General features: G+C 40.2%; 1 protein-coding gene and 1 long non-coding RNA gene across 3 annotated transcripts in view; one reads left to right on the top strand and one right to left on the bottom strand.

Moving 5' to 3' along the window:
• Positions 1-347: 347 nt before the first annotated feature.
• The window catches only part of ltb4r (leukotriene B4 receptor), a 46,014-nt gene continuing 27,219 nt past the window's right edge, over positions 348-19,142 (bottom strand). For both annotated transcript variants that reach the window (XM_081359573.1, XM_081359572.1), the window contains exons 3-4: positions 12,167-12,440; positions 348-3,541 (exon numbers count right to left, since the gene is read on the bottom strand). In XM_081359573.1, the coding sequence (XP_081215699.1) occupies positions 3,167-3,541; positions 12,167-12,440 (649 nt within the window). In that variant the 3' untranslated portion in view covers positions 348-3,166. The remainder of the gene's footprint in view (positions 3,542-12,166; positions 12,441-19,142) is intronic.
• LOC308687215 lies at positions 15,929-18,312 on the top strand. Its single transcript, XR_014029711.1, has 3 exons — positions 15,929-16,002; positions 16,224-16,347; positions 17,933-18,312. It is a non-coding gene; the product is annotated as an uncharacterized lncRNA (long non-coding RNA).

The following is a 19,142-nucleotide window of genomic DNA, read 5'->3' as shown; positions in this document are numbered from 1 at the left end:
ACCTATCAAGTGCTGCATTCACAGTATGCCATGTCCTAGTTCCCGTAGTTATGAGATGACAATGCGTGACGTTCTGGGAATTATGTGTTTTTATGACAACACTACACAGCAAACTACAACTGACTTTCAGCCATTACACATTATTGCACTTATTAGTAACCAGTTTGACTTAATTTCTGTCATACATACAAAAGTTCTTGAGAATTGACAGAGGTTTAAATGTTGATGTTTTAATGAATGTTTCGTTTTATGTCATGATGGTCTTTGTTTGCTTTAGTTGGACTCTTTGTAGATTTGAAAATCATGCTTGTTGAATCACAGAAACTACACAAGTTACTTTTGCCAAGAGATCTCTGTTTATTATTTGTCACATGTATCAGACATACGAGAGAAACATGCATAGAAGAAAAAGGTTATAGGTGAGAAGGTCTTCATTCCAGATTTCTCTGTTCCCCATTTCTCTTTCCTCTCACCCCATCATGGTTTATGTTCCTCTCTCCCCTTCATGCCTCAGTTTCGCTTCCCTCTCCCCCTCATGTCTTTATGTTTCTCTGAGTCAGAACAGTAAGGATTGAGCTTATATACACCACTGAGGGACTTACAACTTCCTTGTAAGGTAGCAAAACATGTTGCTTATGTTTAAAATGTAGCGTATACCTTATGCTTGCACATGGCACAATACACCTTCCATATTAAGAAATTACCCCTCGGTGTATACATTAGTGGTACTTTTGCATCAGTTGAAAAACATCCTTTCCTTGTAAAGAATATGCCAACTGTATACAATTGAAGTATCATCATCATTGGAACAGTAACATTGCACACATACTTGAATGCAAAATACATCTCATCAGCACACATGTACAACATACTCTGACTTCACAAAATACATTATGAAATGAATATGAAAATGAATAAAGAAAAATAATACTAAAAAAATAATATTAAACAGTAAATTTTTAGTCTTCACTTTTTAATATTGGTGTTCTTTGGCTTTTGCAACTTTGTGTTAATAAAACACATTTGTTATAGCCAGGTCATTATGGTTAAGTTTTGATAATTACATTATTATCAGTTGTGGCCTGATTCACAATGTATTTTTAAATGTGTTCATATTGCTGTTGGATCTCAAGCTGTGAAATTACAGGCTTACAATCACCAATACTAACGTTACAAATCAAGCATTTAATCAGAGATTTAGATTCTGCATGACATCAGTGAATCAGGCTACAACTTCATAATCATGTCATCATCAAACCATAACCAGGTTATATTTTCTCTTGGAAAAAAAGTGCTTTACAAACACAAAGTTGAGGCAGCAGGTGAAAAACTAACATTAAAACGGTAAGGGTCACGATTCCAACTAAAACAAACAGTGCTCACCATCATGGTGACTTCAACCCAAACTATTATTTCCAATAAAACATCATCATCTAAACCTATGTTAATTCTCAATAAGAACTTCTGTAGACGTCTGGCATAAATAAAGTCAGTCTGGTTAGTAATAAGTGAAGCTGGTAATGCTGTTTGTGGAGTTGTTTAATCCTCCTCTGCTGAGATCTTCACAGATTTAATGTCTTCTTTTATCTTCAGTTGATTTCATCTAAAGCTGTGCCTGGAAGTCAGTTTTAGTTCTTGTGTTTGTTTATATTTCTGTTCATTTTTCCTTCAGTGATTCTGCTTGTTATCATCTAATTATCTCATAAACTCCAACACTGATTCAGTTACATGTAACCCCCTCTAGTGTGCACACTGAGAAGTGTTCATTTCATCTGTTTAACCCATGTGGAGCCTACGTGGAAACTGAGGACAAAACGGTCTGGGCCCCAGTTAGATAGACCAGGTCAAACACATGTGTGCTTTTCAAAATCATTTTAGAAAGCAATTGGTTCAATTGATTCAAAGTTTCAAAAAGCGTTGTTTCTTCCATCAATACCTGAGGGTAAAAAAAAGACAGAAATCTTCTGCTCAGATGTTTGTTTAAATAGTTCAAATATATTCTTCAGTAATCTGTTACTGAGCTGTAAATTGTCTAAACTATTCTGTCTAAACGGTCTGTTTTCCTCCACTGTATGGATTTCTGTTGATTCATCAGTGTTTCATGTGGGTGTTTGATCCATTTTAAGAGCCTCAACGGCCAGAACCACTGTTGCTTTTACAAACTCTTTCTGTCTTATTTTGTTTTTACTAACTTTATTAATATAATTGTATAAGGGGTCAAAGGGCATCATATACTCATCATTAGATATGTGTTTATACAGTTTACTTTTTGTTTTATCATGAGACAATTCATGTAACTGAAGAGTTTTTTAAATTCCTCATTTGTGTTTTAAGGATCTCTGTACTTGTCTCTCTTATACTGAGTTTCATGTATTAATCATGTCTTTACATTAGAAATGACTGGATGAATGTGAATCAATGAGCACCAACATTATGTGCCTCAGCTAAACGAAAAATTGTTTATTCTAAATGGAGTGAAGTAAAAATTATTGAATCCTTTTGTGCTAAACATAAAATAATGTGTCAACAACACCATCTAATAAACCCAATTAAACTTCAATTGTCTAAATGTATTATTGCAAATATTTACAGTTTCCTTCCTGTGATAACAATGACAAATTCATTTGACATATTTTACAAATATTTCAGACAGCCATTTTAAAAAAGTTTCTTTTTGTATTTTTTTTAAGTCAAGCTCAAAGAAATAAAACAGATGAATAAGACAGAATGAAATGTAATAAAATATGACTACATCAATAACACACTGTTATTGAACAGAAACACAGTTTCTCCTTCTGTTTCACGTCAGAGATGTAAATATTGTCCATCCTGTCTAAATGTGGTCTGTACATAAACAAATGAGTGAAGAGGATGTGTTTACATGCAGATGTGTTCATGTTTTATACACCAACAAAAAAGAAACAGAAAACAGCAGGATTATTTATATATACTTAATTTTCACAAAGAGTAGGATTCAAAAAAAAAAAAAATGTAACAATGTTTTAACTGTCCACATTCCAGCCAATCTCAAGTATTCAGACAGAGAAAGTAAAGGACACGTTTATTCTGAAACAGCAGCAGCAGAAGATGATGAAATTATTTCAGTGAGATAATGAGAGTCCAACAACCTAACATTAGAAATGGGCTTAAGAGGAATGAAAGCGCTTTAATGCAGGGTGGTCAGAGTCTTCCTCTCGTCTCTGTTGTGCATGTCTGCTCTACTCTCCTCCTCACCACCAAGGGTCTCAGCTCTTGTCCCGTCCCCTTTACGACTCAGCTTGACGGACAGCTTGGTGAAAACAGAGCTCTCTGCGTTAGATCCGCGGCTGGACCTGGTGCGGCTGGAGACTGACTCCGAGTTGGTTCCTTCAAAGAGTTTGGCCATGAAGCCCAGACCAGCCTGACGGATGTGAGAGCTGCCGGTAAACACGTACAGGACGGGGTTCACACTGCTGCTCATGAATGCAAACGCTGTCACGTTGGGACGGCCAACTTTTGCCGCTTCTAAAAGAGAAGGGTAGTCCTGCATCATACCAATCACCTGTGGGAAAAGACCAACAAGAAAGAGAAATAGGCTGACATAAATGTGAGAAAATTTACCCTTAATGTCCATACTTTATATTTCACACATAAGAAAACCATTGGCAAGAAAGGAAGGCTGAGCCTTCTGAATAATGTATTAAAAGTGATCAAAGTAAATGCTGTTTTTAACAATTTATCCACTAATTTGCCAATTTGCAAATGCATTTAATGTAAAAAAAATAAAAAAATCTTATTTTCTTTGACAGCATACAAACTCATCTCATTAGTAAACTGACCTCACAAATATTTTGAAAAATGTATTTCTGAATGATTTTCTTCCTTTCACATATACAGCCATTTAATAAATCACTAAATGTGACCTTTCAAGCCAGTCGAGTCAAGCGTGTGTGTGGACAACAGGTGAAATTAACCCAGATACCACACATACATCTCCAAGATGTCTTTTAACTGTCTATATGTTATAACCCCTGACAGGAAAAGATGCATTGCAGATCAGAAAAAAAAAAAAAAAAAAAAAAAAAAAACATCTTCCAGATAAAAACACACACATCAAATTGACATCTATGCAATGCATGTTTGTTATCTGGGAAATGTTTCAAATTGAGCCAAAATATCATTGAGATCCAAATATTTAAAAACACGTGAAGACTGAACAACAGGGATTAGGTATTCACAAGGCGGTATCTCGTCAAATGACAAGACACTTCCTTAATTCTCCTGGGAATTTAAAGTGCCATTTTGTGATCAGTTTATAAGGATGTGTTTAATTATGTGCTTCAGGTCCAATATAGTGTAATATAAGGGAAACATATAGTTTGAATGTTTAATTGTGAGGTCACGTAATGTAGGCTATAAATCCCGAAATCCCCAGAGATAAATTAACTCTGCTCAGAGTACAAATGGTCCCACTCTTCATAGAGCTAAAATAACTCTGAAGAAGTGTTAAAGTTAATGAGATAATTAAGTGATTAATTAGCCAGCAGCCATATCACCCTTGTAGCCCAAGACTGGTTGCCCACTGAAGCTAAGCAGGGCTGAGTCTGGTCAGTATCTGGATGGGAGACCTCCTGAGAAAAACGCCTCGGTTACGACTGTAACCTCGGTTCCCTGAAGAGGGAACGAGCGTTGCGTCGAGTTTGACGCTATGGGAACGCTTTGCGTGATGACGTCTTGAAGCACATGTAAAATCAGTCCAATGGTGTGGCGGAACGTCAGAGGCGGGTGACGTCACGTACCAGGAAGCTATAAAAGCCGGTCCGAAACAGAAAACGAAAGCTTCGTAAAGTCTGAAGTCGTGTTGACAGGCATGAAGGAGATATGGCAAGGTGACGCAACGCTCGTTCCCTCTTCAGGGAACCGAGGTTACAGTCGTAACCGAGGCGTTCCCTTTCAAGGGAACTCGCGTTGCGTCGAGTTTGACGCTATGGGAACGTCTATACCAACGCCTCCATAGCTACAAATGTCTGTCCTGTGTGAAATCTGGTGAGCAGCACTAGGAAGACAAAACATGAGACCCTGGAGCAGAGTCTAGATCCAGAGAGTAGAACCTGACGAAAGTGTGCGGTGAGGACCAGCCTGCCGCATCACAGACGTCCTGTAACGAAACTCCTGATATAAGGGCCTTAGAGGCCGCCATACTCCTCGTAGAGTGCGACCGGACAGCCTACAGGAGAAGGCTGTCCAGCCGCCTCATAAGCAAGTGAGATAGTCTCAACCACCCACTGCTCATCCTTTGCTTAGACACTGGACCTCCCTTGTTAGGGGAGCAAATGTCACTTTTACGCCACAGGGCAGCTCTGTGGAAATACGCATCTAACGCCCGAACAGGGCAAAGCAAATTAATCGCCTCCTGGCGAAAGGGAGGAGGACCTCCAAGTGCCACGAGGGAAACGAGATACCAAAGGGGTCTTTCCCCACAGACATTCCACCCAAAGGACTGTGGTAAGCACCTACGGCCGCCACATAAACCTTTAAAGTGGACGGGGTCAGACCTGCAGTGAACCGGTCCTGCAGGAACTCCAGAACTGTACCAATTGGGCAGTTGACTGGATCCAACCGACGGTCACTACACAAAGAGGTGAATACTCTCCAGTTCAGGGCATAAAGTTTCCTCGTGGAGGGAGCTCTGGACTGTAGAATGGTCTCAACAACCTCAGTTGAGAGACCTGACTCTATGAGCTGGGCCCCCTCAGAGGCCAAGCCCACAGGTTCCACAGTTCTGGTCGGGGGTGAAAAATCGAGCCCCCTGCTTGGGACACAAGGTCTCTCCTGACGGGTAACTCCAGAGGATGCCCGTCGAGGAGGGATACCAGATCGGGAAACCATACTCTGCCCGGCCAGCGCGGGGCTATAAGAAGCAGGCAAACCCGGTCCCTGCGAACTCTTTCCAGAACTCCCGGGAGCAGAGCAACTGGGGGAAAGGCGTACAGACGTAGCCTCGGCCACGTCTGTACTATAGCATCCAGTCCCAGAGGAGCTGGATGCGTGAGGGAGAACCAAAGTGGACAGTGAGACGTCTCTCGAGACGCAAACAGATCCACTTATAATTTCCATATCAGCTCCACCACCTCGGGGGTGGAGCCACCATTCCCCGGGCCTCGGCCCCTGTCTCGACAGAGTGTCTGCTCCTATATTCTGGACCCCGGGGATGTAGGCTGCCTTGAGTGACAGCAACTTCCCCTGGGACCACAAGAGGATATGGCGTGCCAGCGCAAACCCCCTTGATATAGGCGACTACCGACGTGTTGTCCGTATGTACCACACATGGTGTCCCCTGAGACCTGTGATAAAGCTCCTCAGAGCCCGGAAGACAGCTAACATCTCTAGGCTATAGAATGCCAGGAACGATGATGGTCTTCCCACAGACCTTGAGATGAGCGACCCTCAGGATCGCTCCCCAACCCGTGAGGGAAGCATCCGTCGTTAGCAGTTTGCGACGACAAGGAGCTCCCAGCACTGGGCCCTGGGACAGGAACCAAGGTTTCTTCCACATAACCAAGGCACGTAGGCATCACCGCGTGACCTTGATTGTGCGAAATGGGTTGCCCCTCGGGGAAAAACCCTCTGGTCCTGAGCCACCATTGCAGGGGCCTCATGTGCAGCAGTCCAAAAGGTATCCCGTTGGAAGCTGCTGCCATGAGACCCAACAGTCTCTGGAACTGTTTGACAGTGAGTAGCTGGCCTAGCTTTACACTTCTCACAGCTGCCAGGATCGAAGCGTGGCGATGACAGGCGCGCCTGCATAGACACTGAATCCCAAACCACGGCTAAAAAAGTGGTCCTCAAAAATAGAGAAGCACACTCTTCTTGGCGTTCAGCCGTAACCCCAACTCTTTCATATGGGCGAGAACAACGTCTCGATGTTGAACCACCATCTAATGCGACTGAGCTAAAATCAACCAATCGTCGATGTAGTTCGTGATGCGAATACCCCGGAGGCGCAGAGGCGCCAGAGCTGCATCCACGCATTTGGTGAAAGTGCGGGGTGATAAAGCCAGGCCGAATGGAAGAACTCGATATTGGTATGCTTTGCCCCCGAAAGCAAACCTCAGGAACTTCCAATGACACGGACGGATGGAAATATGCGTCCTTGAGGTCTATCGTGACAAACCAGTCCTCGGACTAATCTGTGGAACGATTGTCTCAATGTTAACATTTTGAACTTGAGCTGCATGACAACTCGAAGACCTAAAATGGGACGCAATCCCCCGTCCTACTTTGGAACTATGAAGTACCGGCTGTAAAACCCGGTTTCCCTGTTGGAGGGAGGTACATATTCTATGGCCCCTTTCTCTAACAGAGTGTTTACTTCCTGTTCCATAACCAGAACCTGCTCGGGGCCCACCATTGTGGGCAGGATCCCCATAAACCGCGGTGGGCGTTACCAGAATTGTATCTAATACCCTTTTTCCACGGTCTGCAGGACCCAGCGAGAAACATTTGACAGTAGCTTCCACGCTGTCAAAGATTCTACTAGAGGTACCAGTCTCTCGAGACTGGTTTCTGGATTTTGTTGCTGTTGAGTAGTTGGTTCGTCGCCCTGTAACGGCGCACCGGCAGGGAACGACCAAACAGACTGCTCTAGCACCCTCCTCAGAGGGGGCGGGCATCCCGAGGCCACTACGTTTCCGGGTGGACCTTGAGATATGTGCTCGCCGGAGACCGCTGCGCCCTGTAACACCGGAGGCGGCAGGGTTGGCAGAACGGTCCCCTGAGGGCACCGAAGAGAGACGGCACCGTATTTTTCTCCTGCTGTTGAGCAGTCGGTTCGTCGCCCTGTAACGGCGCACCGGCAGGGAACGACCAAACAGACTGCTCTAGCACCCTCCTCAGAGGGGGCGGGCATCCCGAGGCCACTACGTTTCCGGGTGGACCTTGAGATATGTGCTCGCCGGAGACCGCTGCGCCCTGAAACACCAGAGGTGGCAGGGTTGGCAGAACGGTCCCCTGAGGGTACCGAAGAGAGACGGGCACCGTGAAAAGAGGTGTTGACCGCTGCACTTCGGGGGGGGGGGGACTACCCTCATTGTCCTGAGCCCTCGAGCATCAGGACAAAAAATTTACTAAGAGAACCAGCCTCTCAAGACTGGTGTAGATGTTACTCGAGCGACCAATTCAGTGCCCTGTATGGCGAACCAGCAGGGAACGACTGAACTGACTGCTCTAGGACCCTCCTCGGAGGGGGCAAGCATCCCAGGACCACTACGTTTCCAGGTGGACCCTGAGATATGTGCTCGCCGGAGACCACTGCGCCCCGAAACACACAAAGTGGCAGGGTTAGCATAAATGGCAAAGACATCGTGTATAAACACACGCGGAATAAGCCTTGCCCACCAGAGATATATTTTTTATTTTTTATGTCACTCTGAGGGGCTTATTTAGGCAATGCCGAAAACACTTAGGGACGATGCTGTTGCTAGAGAGAGATAGCTCGCGAGCGTCTCTCCCACCTTTGGCATCTCCTCATAACCATGTCTCTTTAACCAGAAAATAGAGGAATAATCAGATATATGTGGAATTAAACACTCTATATGACACTGGTTTCTCCCACGATCTCGACACCTCAGTATGGAGATCGGGGAAAAACGGCAGATTTCGGCGTTGTGATTGTGCACGTGAGGGCAGGAAGCGTTCGTCAAGTTTATTATTTATTTATTTATTTGAACGAACGTCCTGTTTATAAGATTGCCACACAATACATAGTCTATCGACTGCTCTTGTCACTACATCCAGCAATTCTTCAACATTAACAACATCCAGTTCCTCAGAACTGGACAATTGCAGTGTTTGTGTAACCATCAGGGGGGAAGAAACCGCCGCGCGTGCTTCCGCACCCTGATGAAAAACACCGGGTCTATCAGGCAAGGGCTGAGATAAGGCAGAGCCCGTCTCAGACCCCGCTGATAGATCCATTTGCGAACCCCAGGACTGAGATCGCCGCTGTGCCTCGGCAGCAGCGGGACCCGAGCCCTGGGGAGCGCGAGCTTCCCGGAAGAAACTCAGCCGGGATCGGAGCGAGCGCATGGACAGCGCCTCACAATGCACACAAGCCAGCACCCTCGAGTGCTGACTGGGCATGCTCCTCTCCCAAACAAACAATACACAGAACATGAGTGTCCCTACCCGTAATAAAAACGCGGGCAGGGATGCACACACATTCTGAACTGATCGCTGGATTGAATAATGTGACAGACAACAATAAATAGACAGAGACAGATTTCACATAAAGCGCTACTGAAGACACAGAAGCTTTCGTTTTCTGTTTCGGACCGGCTTTTATAGCTTCCTGGTACGTGACGTCACCCGCCTCTGACGTTCCGCCACACCATTGGACTGATTTTACATGTGCTTCAAGACGTCATCACGCAAAGCGTTCCCATAGCGTCAAACTCGACGCAACGCGAGTTCCCTTGAAAGGGAACCAGGCTTCTGCTGGAAGAGGTGTTAGTGAGGCCAGTAGGGGGCGCTGGTCACCCTGTGGTCTGTGTGGGTCCTAACACCCCAGTGTAGTGATCGGGACACTATGCCATTAAAGAGCACCGTCCTTTGGCTGAGATATTAAACCGAGGTCCTGACTCTCTGTGGTCATTAAAAATCCCATGGCACTTCTCATAAAGAGTAGGTGTGTGTGTGTGTAGCGCACTGGCGCTGTTGTTCTGTGGCTGCCAGTGCATCACCCCAGTGGATGCTCACACTGGTGGTGTTGAGGAGAGATCCCCTGATATGATTGTAAAGTGCGTTGGGTGTACATATGTCAAGTCAAGTTCATTGATATAGCGCTTTTCACAACACAGGTTGTATCAAAGCAGCTTCACAGTATTACATTAAAATAATACATCAATGTTTGTTTCTAGTGCAAAACGTCCACGTTTGCTAATGCTGATCAATAGTATTGTTGATTGATTAATTAAATTAAATTAAATATCCCCAATATCCCCATAGTACATATGAATAAATGCCTCATTCAATTATACTCTATTCTATTCTATTCTATTCTATTCTATTCTATTCTATTCTATTCTATTCTATTGAAGTAATGATTACCCATTAGTGATGAACACCTGCTCTGAACAACAAGAATCACCGAAGGAAAGAGAAACACAAGATCTACAACTGACTTCCAGCCACAGTCTTAATCAAAATTCTGAATGTGTAATCTGTGGCAAGAAAATATTGTTGGTGAATATAATATATTGATAACAAATAACCACTTTTGGTCAGGGACAAGATTAGTGAATTATTCTACTTTATTCTACTGAAAACTATATCACCTGATCATCTTTGTTCCTGTTTTTTTTTTTTTTTTTGGTAAACACTGTTACAAAGACCACAAACTGGCATAAAAAGCTCAAACTGTCCAACTAAAATAAACACTTATCACCATAATGTTGACCAAATTTGTGCAAAAAATCATCAACATGGAAACCTCTGTTAGAAGGCAGTTGTAGTTCTTGTGTTTCTCTTTCCGTCAGTGATTCTGCTTGTTAACAGCAGGTGATCATCACTAATGCTCAATCGTCACTTAATTAATCACTTAATGATCTCATTAACTTTAACACTTCTTCAGTGTTATCTTCTAGAGTGGGACCATACTCTGAGCAGAGCTCATTTAACTCTGGGGATTTTGCTGTGTAGGATTGAGATATTGTGCTGGTTTCATGTGTTATTGGAAATTAGAGGTCGGCCGATTAATAGATTTTGCCTATTAATCGGCACCGATTGCTGGAACAATTGGTTATCGGCAAAAACTCCATACCGCTAGTTTTCCGGCTTGCGTCTGTTGCTGGAACAGCTGAGAAGGGTCATTACACATTACGAGAGCGGCCTCTAGAGCGGGAAACATTGACGCCTCGCATAGTTTGTTTTGACGCGTGAGACTGTCAGTGCGGGACACTTCAGATGCAGGTTTAAAACATAGACAGCAAAATGTATACACTACACTACATGTTTTCATATCATTATACAGTGATTCATTTGTTGTCTATGTGCTGCATTAGTGGAGAACAGCAGTATGTTTGCCGTCGAGGCTGAGAGGACACTAACATTAACTCAAACGGTTAAAACAATATGACACAAACACATGCAAGCATGACCCGTTGCAATAGTTTATATCCAGCTGGTCTCTTTTATGCACTCATTTAAAGTGATGTGAGAAATGCAAACTGATGCATTCGATATCAGTTCTTTTTATCATCACTGTAAAACATATTTTGTTATTTTGATTAATAATCAAAGTGTTAACAAATAACATGTGAAAGTATAGGCCTACATATCATATGCATGTCTAATTGCAATGCTATGGTCTTTTGTGCAGATGTTTAAAGATCACCATCTTTAAGCATGACTTGAAATGGTAACACTTTACAATAAGAGTCCATCTGTAGCATTAACTAAGGTTAATAAATGCTGAATAGCTTCTGATGCTATGCTACCATTAGCACATTTCATGCACTGTACCGTTAATATGTGAAGTTTGATGGTTGTCTAACAATTCGTATGATGCATGAAAATACAGTGTTATTATGATGTTAAGATGAGTTTGATATCATACTATTATCTCTTAACACTGGTTTATTCTTATTTTGAGTTAGTATCATGGATGAGTGAATGTTAATGGGTCACGTGCTGAATTGTCAGTGTTGAGTTCCTGATGGCATGTGTTATGACCTCATTAAACCTATAATGTTAATAAGTGTTATCATATTGATTTGCACTTTGAGTACAAATTATTTGAATGCAGAAGACTCATAATTTGAGTATTATGTTTAATCTGATATATATGTATATATGTTTTAAGTGTCACATAGTGATGCAAGCTATCTTGTTTATTGTGTGTATCAGGATGGATATAATGTTTTATGCCAATTGATGCTCATCTCTTTATTTGTTTTGTCAGCAAAAATAATATGGATCACTTGTGCATAAAGAGAATGCAATGTTGCTATATGCAAGTTGGTATGCATTTCATGGTTATTTTGTGCAAAATAATAATAAAAAAAGAGCTTCCTAGTGGTAAATGTGACTTGAGAGGGCATTCATGTCCAATTTTTTACTAGGGAACTCGTATGTACGATAATTCGGATAAAGGCAGCATTAATGGCATCATACAGTGTGTGTTACTCACCTGTAAAATGTTGATTAGGTGATACGGCAGCCAGAAGACGATAAAAGCAGCGATGATGAGGAGGATGAGGAAGTTTCCTCTTCCTTTGCGCTGGAACATGGTGCTACGCAGCCGACAGATCACTGAGATATAGCAGAAGAGGATGAAGGTGAAGGGCAGGAGGAAACCCAGCAGAGTCTCACACAGGTACTGAAAGATTTCATGACTGCTGCTGTCCCAGTGGTACTGTGTACACACGAAGACGGGCACACCTGGACGGTACGGCACCACGGTACTGTCGGTGAAAACAACAAACGAAAGAGGACAACATGTAAAGAGAGAGAGAGATAAGTCAGAGGAGACGGTTTAAATTGCGTCTATGTATAAAACAGATACTAAAGAAGGGTTTGTTTGTAGAAAGAAGAAGTGTCACTTGTAAATATGAAGAAACATTTCTATAGCTCTGAATATTTTTGAATTGGAATTGTGGCCACCTCTGAAATGGGTCAAACCACTCAAAAAAAAAAAAAAACGTTTCTTTATTTCTATAGTCCACTTTAGACATTCGGCTAACTATAAGTAACTATCAAAAAAAAAAAAGTGATGTCAAAAATAGAAAATATAATTAAATTTGTAAAATGCTAAGTTAATTTAATTCCTTTGTGTTCAGACTACATGAATTAGTTTTGTTGCATTTGTTGCAAGTTTTTTCCACAGACACAGTACAATCAACATGGGAAAATCTTACAGTAAAACAAGCAGCTGTGAAAAATATGACACAAGAGACAAGAAGTTTATCTATGTATCATCTTTATACTCTTTTAATTCCTTTTTTAACTGTTTTAATTTGCCTTGCTTTTATTTTTGTTCTTATTTTAATTCCTTCCTGTGTAAAGCACGTTGAATTACCATAGTGTATGAAATGTGGTAAATAAAATAAATGTGATAAATGCCTTGCCTTGCATTTAGTGAAACTAGGCTGTGTATACTGACTTTTCAAAGCCGTTGGTTTTTGTGGTTTCCATTGAGCTGAAGAGTAGAGTGTGGTTAGGCTCTGAGGCCACATTAAACGAAACTACGCTGTATGTTGCTCTTTATAAGCAACTGAGTTTATGCCATGCAGCAAAAAAATCTTACTGAATATATTTGCATACTGCAAGGGATACACATAGCATGTGAGCAAGTGTTATATTTTTTTTATTGAATAGTGATGGGAGGTGCAATCTGGACTTCTTCTTTCAGACAGTTGAACTGGTTAAAAAAAAAAACAGATTTACCAGTTTGTTTACTTATGCACGCAATGACGTCACGTATGCATTTATTAAAGCGTAATGATGTGAAATGCATATCTTAATCAATTGACCTTTTGATATAAACTGAGAAACAATAAAAACCCTGTTCATTTCGCTCCCTCATTCGAGTCATCTGCTCATATCAGCAGCTCATCTGTTCTTCAGTCAGAGTCTTGTGTTTCCTCAGTTCAGTGTACTGGTGCAAGTGTGTATCTATACCACACATTTTATTTCTCGTGTCATTTATGCGCCTAATCGTGGCCTAATAGTTAGAGAATCAGACTTGTAACTCAAAGTTTGCAGGTTCAATTCTCAATGCCAGCAGGAAATTACTGAGTAGCCCTTGAGCAAAGTACCGGTTCAAAAGAAAGATTAATTTGCAAACTGGACATCAGTACTATTAGTTTTAACTGAAATTCCAGTCAGGGCCAGCACATCATTTACAGTCTACGTATAGTGATGGACGCTTTCAAAACCTTTGCAAATCATTCGTTTCGAACCAGTGATTCGGAGCACCTACCAAACTGCCAAAGTCACGTGAGTAAACAAGGCTTTGTTACATTAACACAGAAAAACTCACAGAGATCTCTATAGGGTTTCTAAAAAGCTATAGTTACAAGTTCCATCATTACCAACAGAGATCCATGGAACCTGCGACCATAGTTGGCTAACGATACTTAAAAAAAAAAAAAAAAACAGCACTGTTTGGATCAGCAGGTGTGAATTACATTCAAGGAAAATTCACAGAATACCTCTCACCAGTTCAATTAATCGAGTTTAACTTAAAAAAAATCTTATCAAACTGTGTGGAAATGCGTGTCATATTTTAATTAAATAGTCCAACAAGTGATTTTTGAGAGTACCTGAGTAGTTAGAATTAATTACTTTATACTGTATAGGCCTTTAGGTTTACAGTCTTTGAATTCATTGCCCACACTGTAACGGATTTCTGTAATTTGAACAGTATTTTACTGTAATATGTACAGTAAGATACTGTAAAATATGTATACAGTATGTTACAGTAAACAGCAAAGGATTATGGGAAAATATAGGGTCACTACTGTAATTCTTCACTACTGTAAATCAATTTACAGTAGTGAACTTGCCCGCGAAAAACTGACCAATGGCAAGAGGGATTTCTTTTCAAGTGTTTTTTTGAGGGGTGAAGTGGCAGTTAATGCACGGACAAAAGATCATGTAACTCACCAAAAAGGTTAGTATATAATTTCTATTTTATGTAAAACAAACATTTTCAAATGTTTTTACTTATGTTAACAGCAAACTAACATGATGTATCGTTTTGTTTTCGTCTGAATGGTTTTAGTGCCTTTTTTTCCTGACTGTCGTCAAAATGTTTTTTTGGTGCCTTTCTTACTGTCTTTTTTCCTGACTGTCGGCCGGGTCGCTGTCACGGTGATAATATTAACTGGTGAGTAAGTTAAGTTCACCTATATTAGCCGAAATATTCTTTAGTTAAAACTATAAAAAATAATGGTTGTGTGTTCCTCTACCTCTTTAACGCAAGTTAGCTCATCAGGCGGGCGGAGTCGTCGGTAACGTTAACCGAGCTAACAGCGACCTCAACGTGAAATACTGAGGTAAAGTGAGATAGACGAAACCCTTGTTAAAGTGCGGGTTTTAAACAATATTTTCACGTAGGCCTATATGATTTATTTTCAGGTTTGTGATCTGGATAATGCCATCTGCAACGATGGAGTGTGTTGGAGCCTTTTCATTGTGACAACATCAACTGGTATGTAACGTTATGGTCAACTTCACCTAAATTAGCCGAAGTAAACTTATTAAACAGAGAAGCATAATAACTTTGGTATGTTCTGTCTCCTCTTTCACAACTTTTTGGCAGATGTACAACGTAAATACTGAGTAAAAACTAAGTTAAAGGGATAACGTAGTACACCTTAAACAGAAAATTCTGTAGTCTATGTCATCATTTACTCGCCCACAACGTGTTCTAAACCTGCATGAAGTTCTTTCGTCTGAACATAAAATAAGATATTTTGAATAATGTTGGTAAATAGTGGCTGGTCCGCATGGACTTCTATAATAGAAAAAAATACTTTGGATGTCAATGGGGACCAGTAACTGTTTGGTTGCTCATGTTCTTTAAAATATCTCCTTTTGTATACAGCACATTAAATAATTTAATGGAAGTTATGAAGTTGAGGGTGAGTAAATGGTGACAGAATTTACAATTTTGAGTAAACTAACCCTTTATCCAACACCATTGTTATTGTTAATTTCATCTTTTGTTTTATTTTCATGTTTGTGGTCTGAATTATGTCGTCTGAAATGTCGGAGGTGTATTTTGGAGTCTTTTTTGTGATTGCCTTCGTAATAGTGATAACATCTACAGGTGAGTAAGATGACATCAACTAAATTAGCGGAAGTATGCATTAGTTAAGCAGGCAAACATGTTCTTTTCTGTTCTTTATTTTGAATTTGCAGCGGCCATTCCCTCTGGACTGTACATCACTGCTGACGCTCTCCACTAATACACAGAACGGGTTGACGTTGGAGGAGGAAGAGGAGAAGGAGGAGGAAAGGGTTAGCAATATACCATTATCAATATAGCAAAGTTTTGCTAACTAATATTTTGAATGTTGTTTAATTGATTAAAAACTATAAACACCATACAACATCATATCTTACCTCATCTTCACCCCACATGTTATTGTTGTTAGTAATAAGTTCTGTTAACTTATTGTATTTTAGTTTTTTCTGTAAACTATAACACTAAAAGGCTGCTGTGACTTTGTCTGTTTCAGGAGAGTCTGTTCTCAAAGCAAAAACATGGATGCTGACAATGAAGGGCAGAATCATCATCCAGTTACAACTGCTAACAGACGACTCTTCAGCATTAGCTGTCTATTTTGTCGAATGCAGAATCAGGTAAACCAAAATATATATATACATATATATTTTTTTACATTACATTACATTTACATGCATGCATTTGGAAGTCACTTTTATCCAAAGCAACTTACATTGTATTAAGTTTAATTTAAATTATCCATTCCCTGGAAATCTAAGCTACAGGAATGTATTGAAAAAGAATGAAGCTTTAATGATTTTAATGTAATGTATTATGGGGTAATACCATCCCTGTAGGTTAGGGGTGGAAATTGGCAAAAATTTGATGATTCGATATATTGCGATATTTGGGCCACAATTCAATATTATTGCGCTTCCTAACATTGCGATACAGCAAGTATTGCGATTCGATTCTGCGATATATTGCGATTCATGTCCCCCATATTATTCAAAGACATTACAAAAAATAAGACTGCTTAACTCACTTCAAATGTCACATTAAATCTGTGAACATCTTCTACACATTTACTGGAGGCTAGTGCAAAAACTTTGTCCTTGAACATTCAGGACACAGGACCTTATTACAGAACGTAATTATATGAACGCGTCACCACCGCATTAGCACCAAAAACATGGAGATTTTATTTTAGAGAATAATTACACAACCTATTCGATATACTATAATTCTATAATTAAATAAACTAATCGAATATCCAAAAATTGTGACTCATCCCTGCATGTAATACCTTGTTTTTTTCCCAAAATCTTCACTTACGTCTCGATTATAAACGTTTCTTCCTTGGTTCGCTTTTATTTAGGCCTATTACATTCACATTCTTTACTGTGGTAAAGTAGAAAAACGTTGTAGGACAGATAGCCTACATTTTTACTTGCACGTCAGATTCATTTCAACACAGTTTTTGCTTGTTATTAGACATGTACGGCGCGTCAAGTTTATTTGATTTTTAGTTTCGCTCTCTTTGGCAGCGCAATTTCAAACATAGCTTAAATGTCTTGCCCTTGTGGAAGATTAAATTCACTTTTCATACCTTTTACAACAAGTAGAAAACATGAAGATATCAGAAAATAGATCGATGGTCTCTTTCCTCCTCGTGTCATCCCTCTCAAAGCACAGAGCGGTATGGCTTCATGTGGAATCACGTGTCTTTGTGTGGAAGTATTAAACGAAAGTTATTTTTTTATAGATTTAACTTTTCTATTATGTAAGTTTCTAATATTTACTGATATGTATTTGAATGCTTTACAGGCTTTGTGTTGCTTCTTTGACGGAATTGCTCAAATTAAGACTTTTTTGCTCGAATAAACAACATTTTTTTTATTTCAATTTTCATAATAACCCCCGAACCACTGCAGGTAGTTGGTCCATTACCACCGCAGTGGTAAAAAAAACTGCCACCGTCACAGCCTTATAACCTTTATTGTAATACTTTGCACTACTGTATCAATATAATTGCATGCGCAAAATATCGCGACACTGAACAGAATCGATTTTTCCCCCACCACTACTGTAGGTGGATTCAGAATCAGATGTAGTGCTTTTATTAACGCCAAAGTACATGCAGCATCAAGTTTGAGGGTTAGGGAAAATTCTGCCAACACCGGTCTGAAAAAATTATATATTTTTCCCTGCTTGTGTTTGCAGGTTCATTCTGAGAGTCAACCCTGATGGCACCAAACACCAAAGGCACAGATCAGATGGAAATCTGGAAAGGTCCAAAGAAAAGCATCAGCCTGAAACCCTCAGTGTTTCTCATCAGAGAGCTTGTCAACTTTGACTGGCAAAATTACTGAAATGTAACAACACAACACTGACTTTGACTGTATTTTATTGTTTTAAGGCCTGTTTTGCTTTTCAGTGTGTGTACGTTTTTGCCATGCTACAGATACAAATGGTCACCAGGAGATTAATTCTATGGACTTTGGAGATGTTGCCCTTTTTTTTCTTCAGCTAGTGGCTCCTAAAGGTCAAGATTTGTAATTTGTACTTCTAAAACAAAATGTTCAACGATTAAAAAGAATATTATAAGGACAAATGTTTGAGTTATTGTGATTTTTTGGGGGGTGGGGTAAACATAAATTAAAAAAAGAAAATTTAAATGATGAGAAAAAAAAAAAAACTAATACTGTAAATGAAAATACGGTAATAATACAGTAAATGATACAGTATACTGTAAGTGAAAATACAGTAATAATACTGTAAATGCAATTACAGTAAATGGTACAGTATACTGTTAAGTGAAAATACAGTAATAATACTGTAAAACATTTTACAGTAACTTACTGGCATCCAGCTGCCAGTAAGTTACTGTAAAATTTACAGCAACCTCTTTACAGTGCAGAATTAATCAGTAAACACATTTTGGCAACAGAAGAGCTGTTCCTGCCATCCAAACATGCTTTGAACACAGGATGCAGTTCAAATAGTCAAGTAATCACTTCTGTGACCTATTTTGTACCTTTCTGACAACTTGAGCACTTTTGAGGAAGGTATGAAATCTGTAGATAATACCTTTGTCCGTGAGCCAAATGCATTTTGTCAGTGGAGAACAAATAATATTTTTTTTTTTTTACAGTAACCGTAACGAAACCCCAGGCTGGGTGGGGCGCCTTAGTGACTGCCTGTGTCGCCCTGTAATACATTTCTTGGGGCCGTTTTTTGCAATAAATCCCTGCAAATGTACTTTTGTCTGCCTGTTATATGTTTTATATTGTGGACAAGTGTTTTTGAATATTTCATTGATTCATAGCACTTGCACCCTGATTATGAATAAAATCATTCTGCTTTTACAAATAAATGCAAAGCATTAAAGGCCTCCTGAAATCAAAATTTACATTTTTTAGCTTTTAGTATG

This window comes from Scardinius erythrophthalmus, assembly GCF_964197995.2.
Source record: "Scardinius erythrophthalmus genome assembly, chromosome: 2".
In the NCBI taxonomy this organism is placed as follows: domain Eukaryota; kingdom Metazoa; phylum Chordata; class Actinopteri; order Cypriniformes; family Leuciscidae; genus Scardinius; species Scardinius erythrophthalmus.
This window is presented reverse-complemented; position numbering and strand designations above follow the sequence as displayed.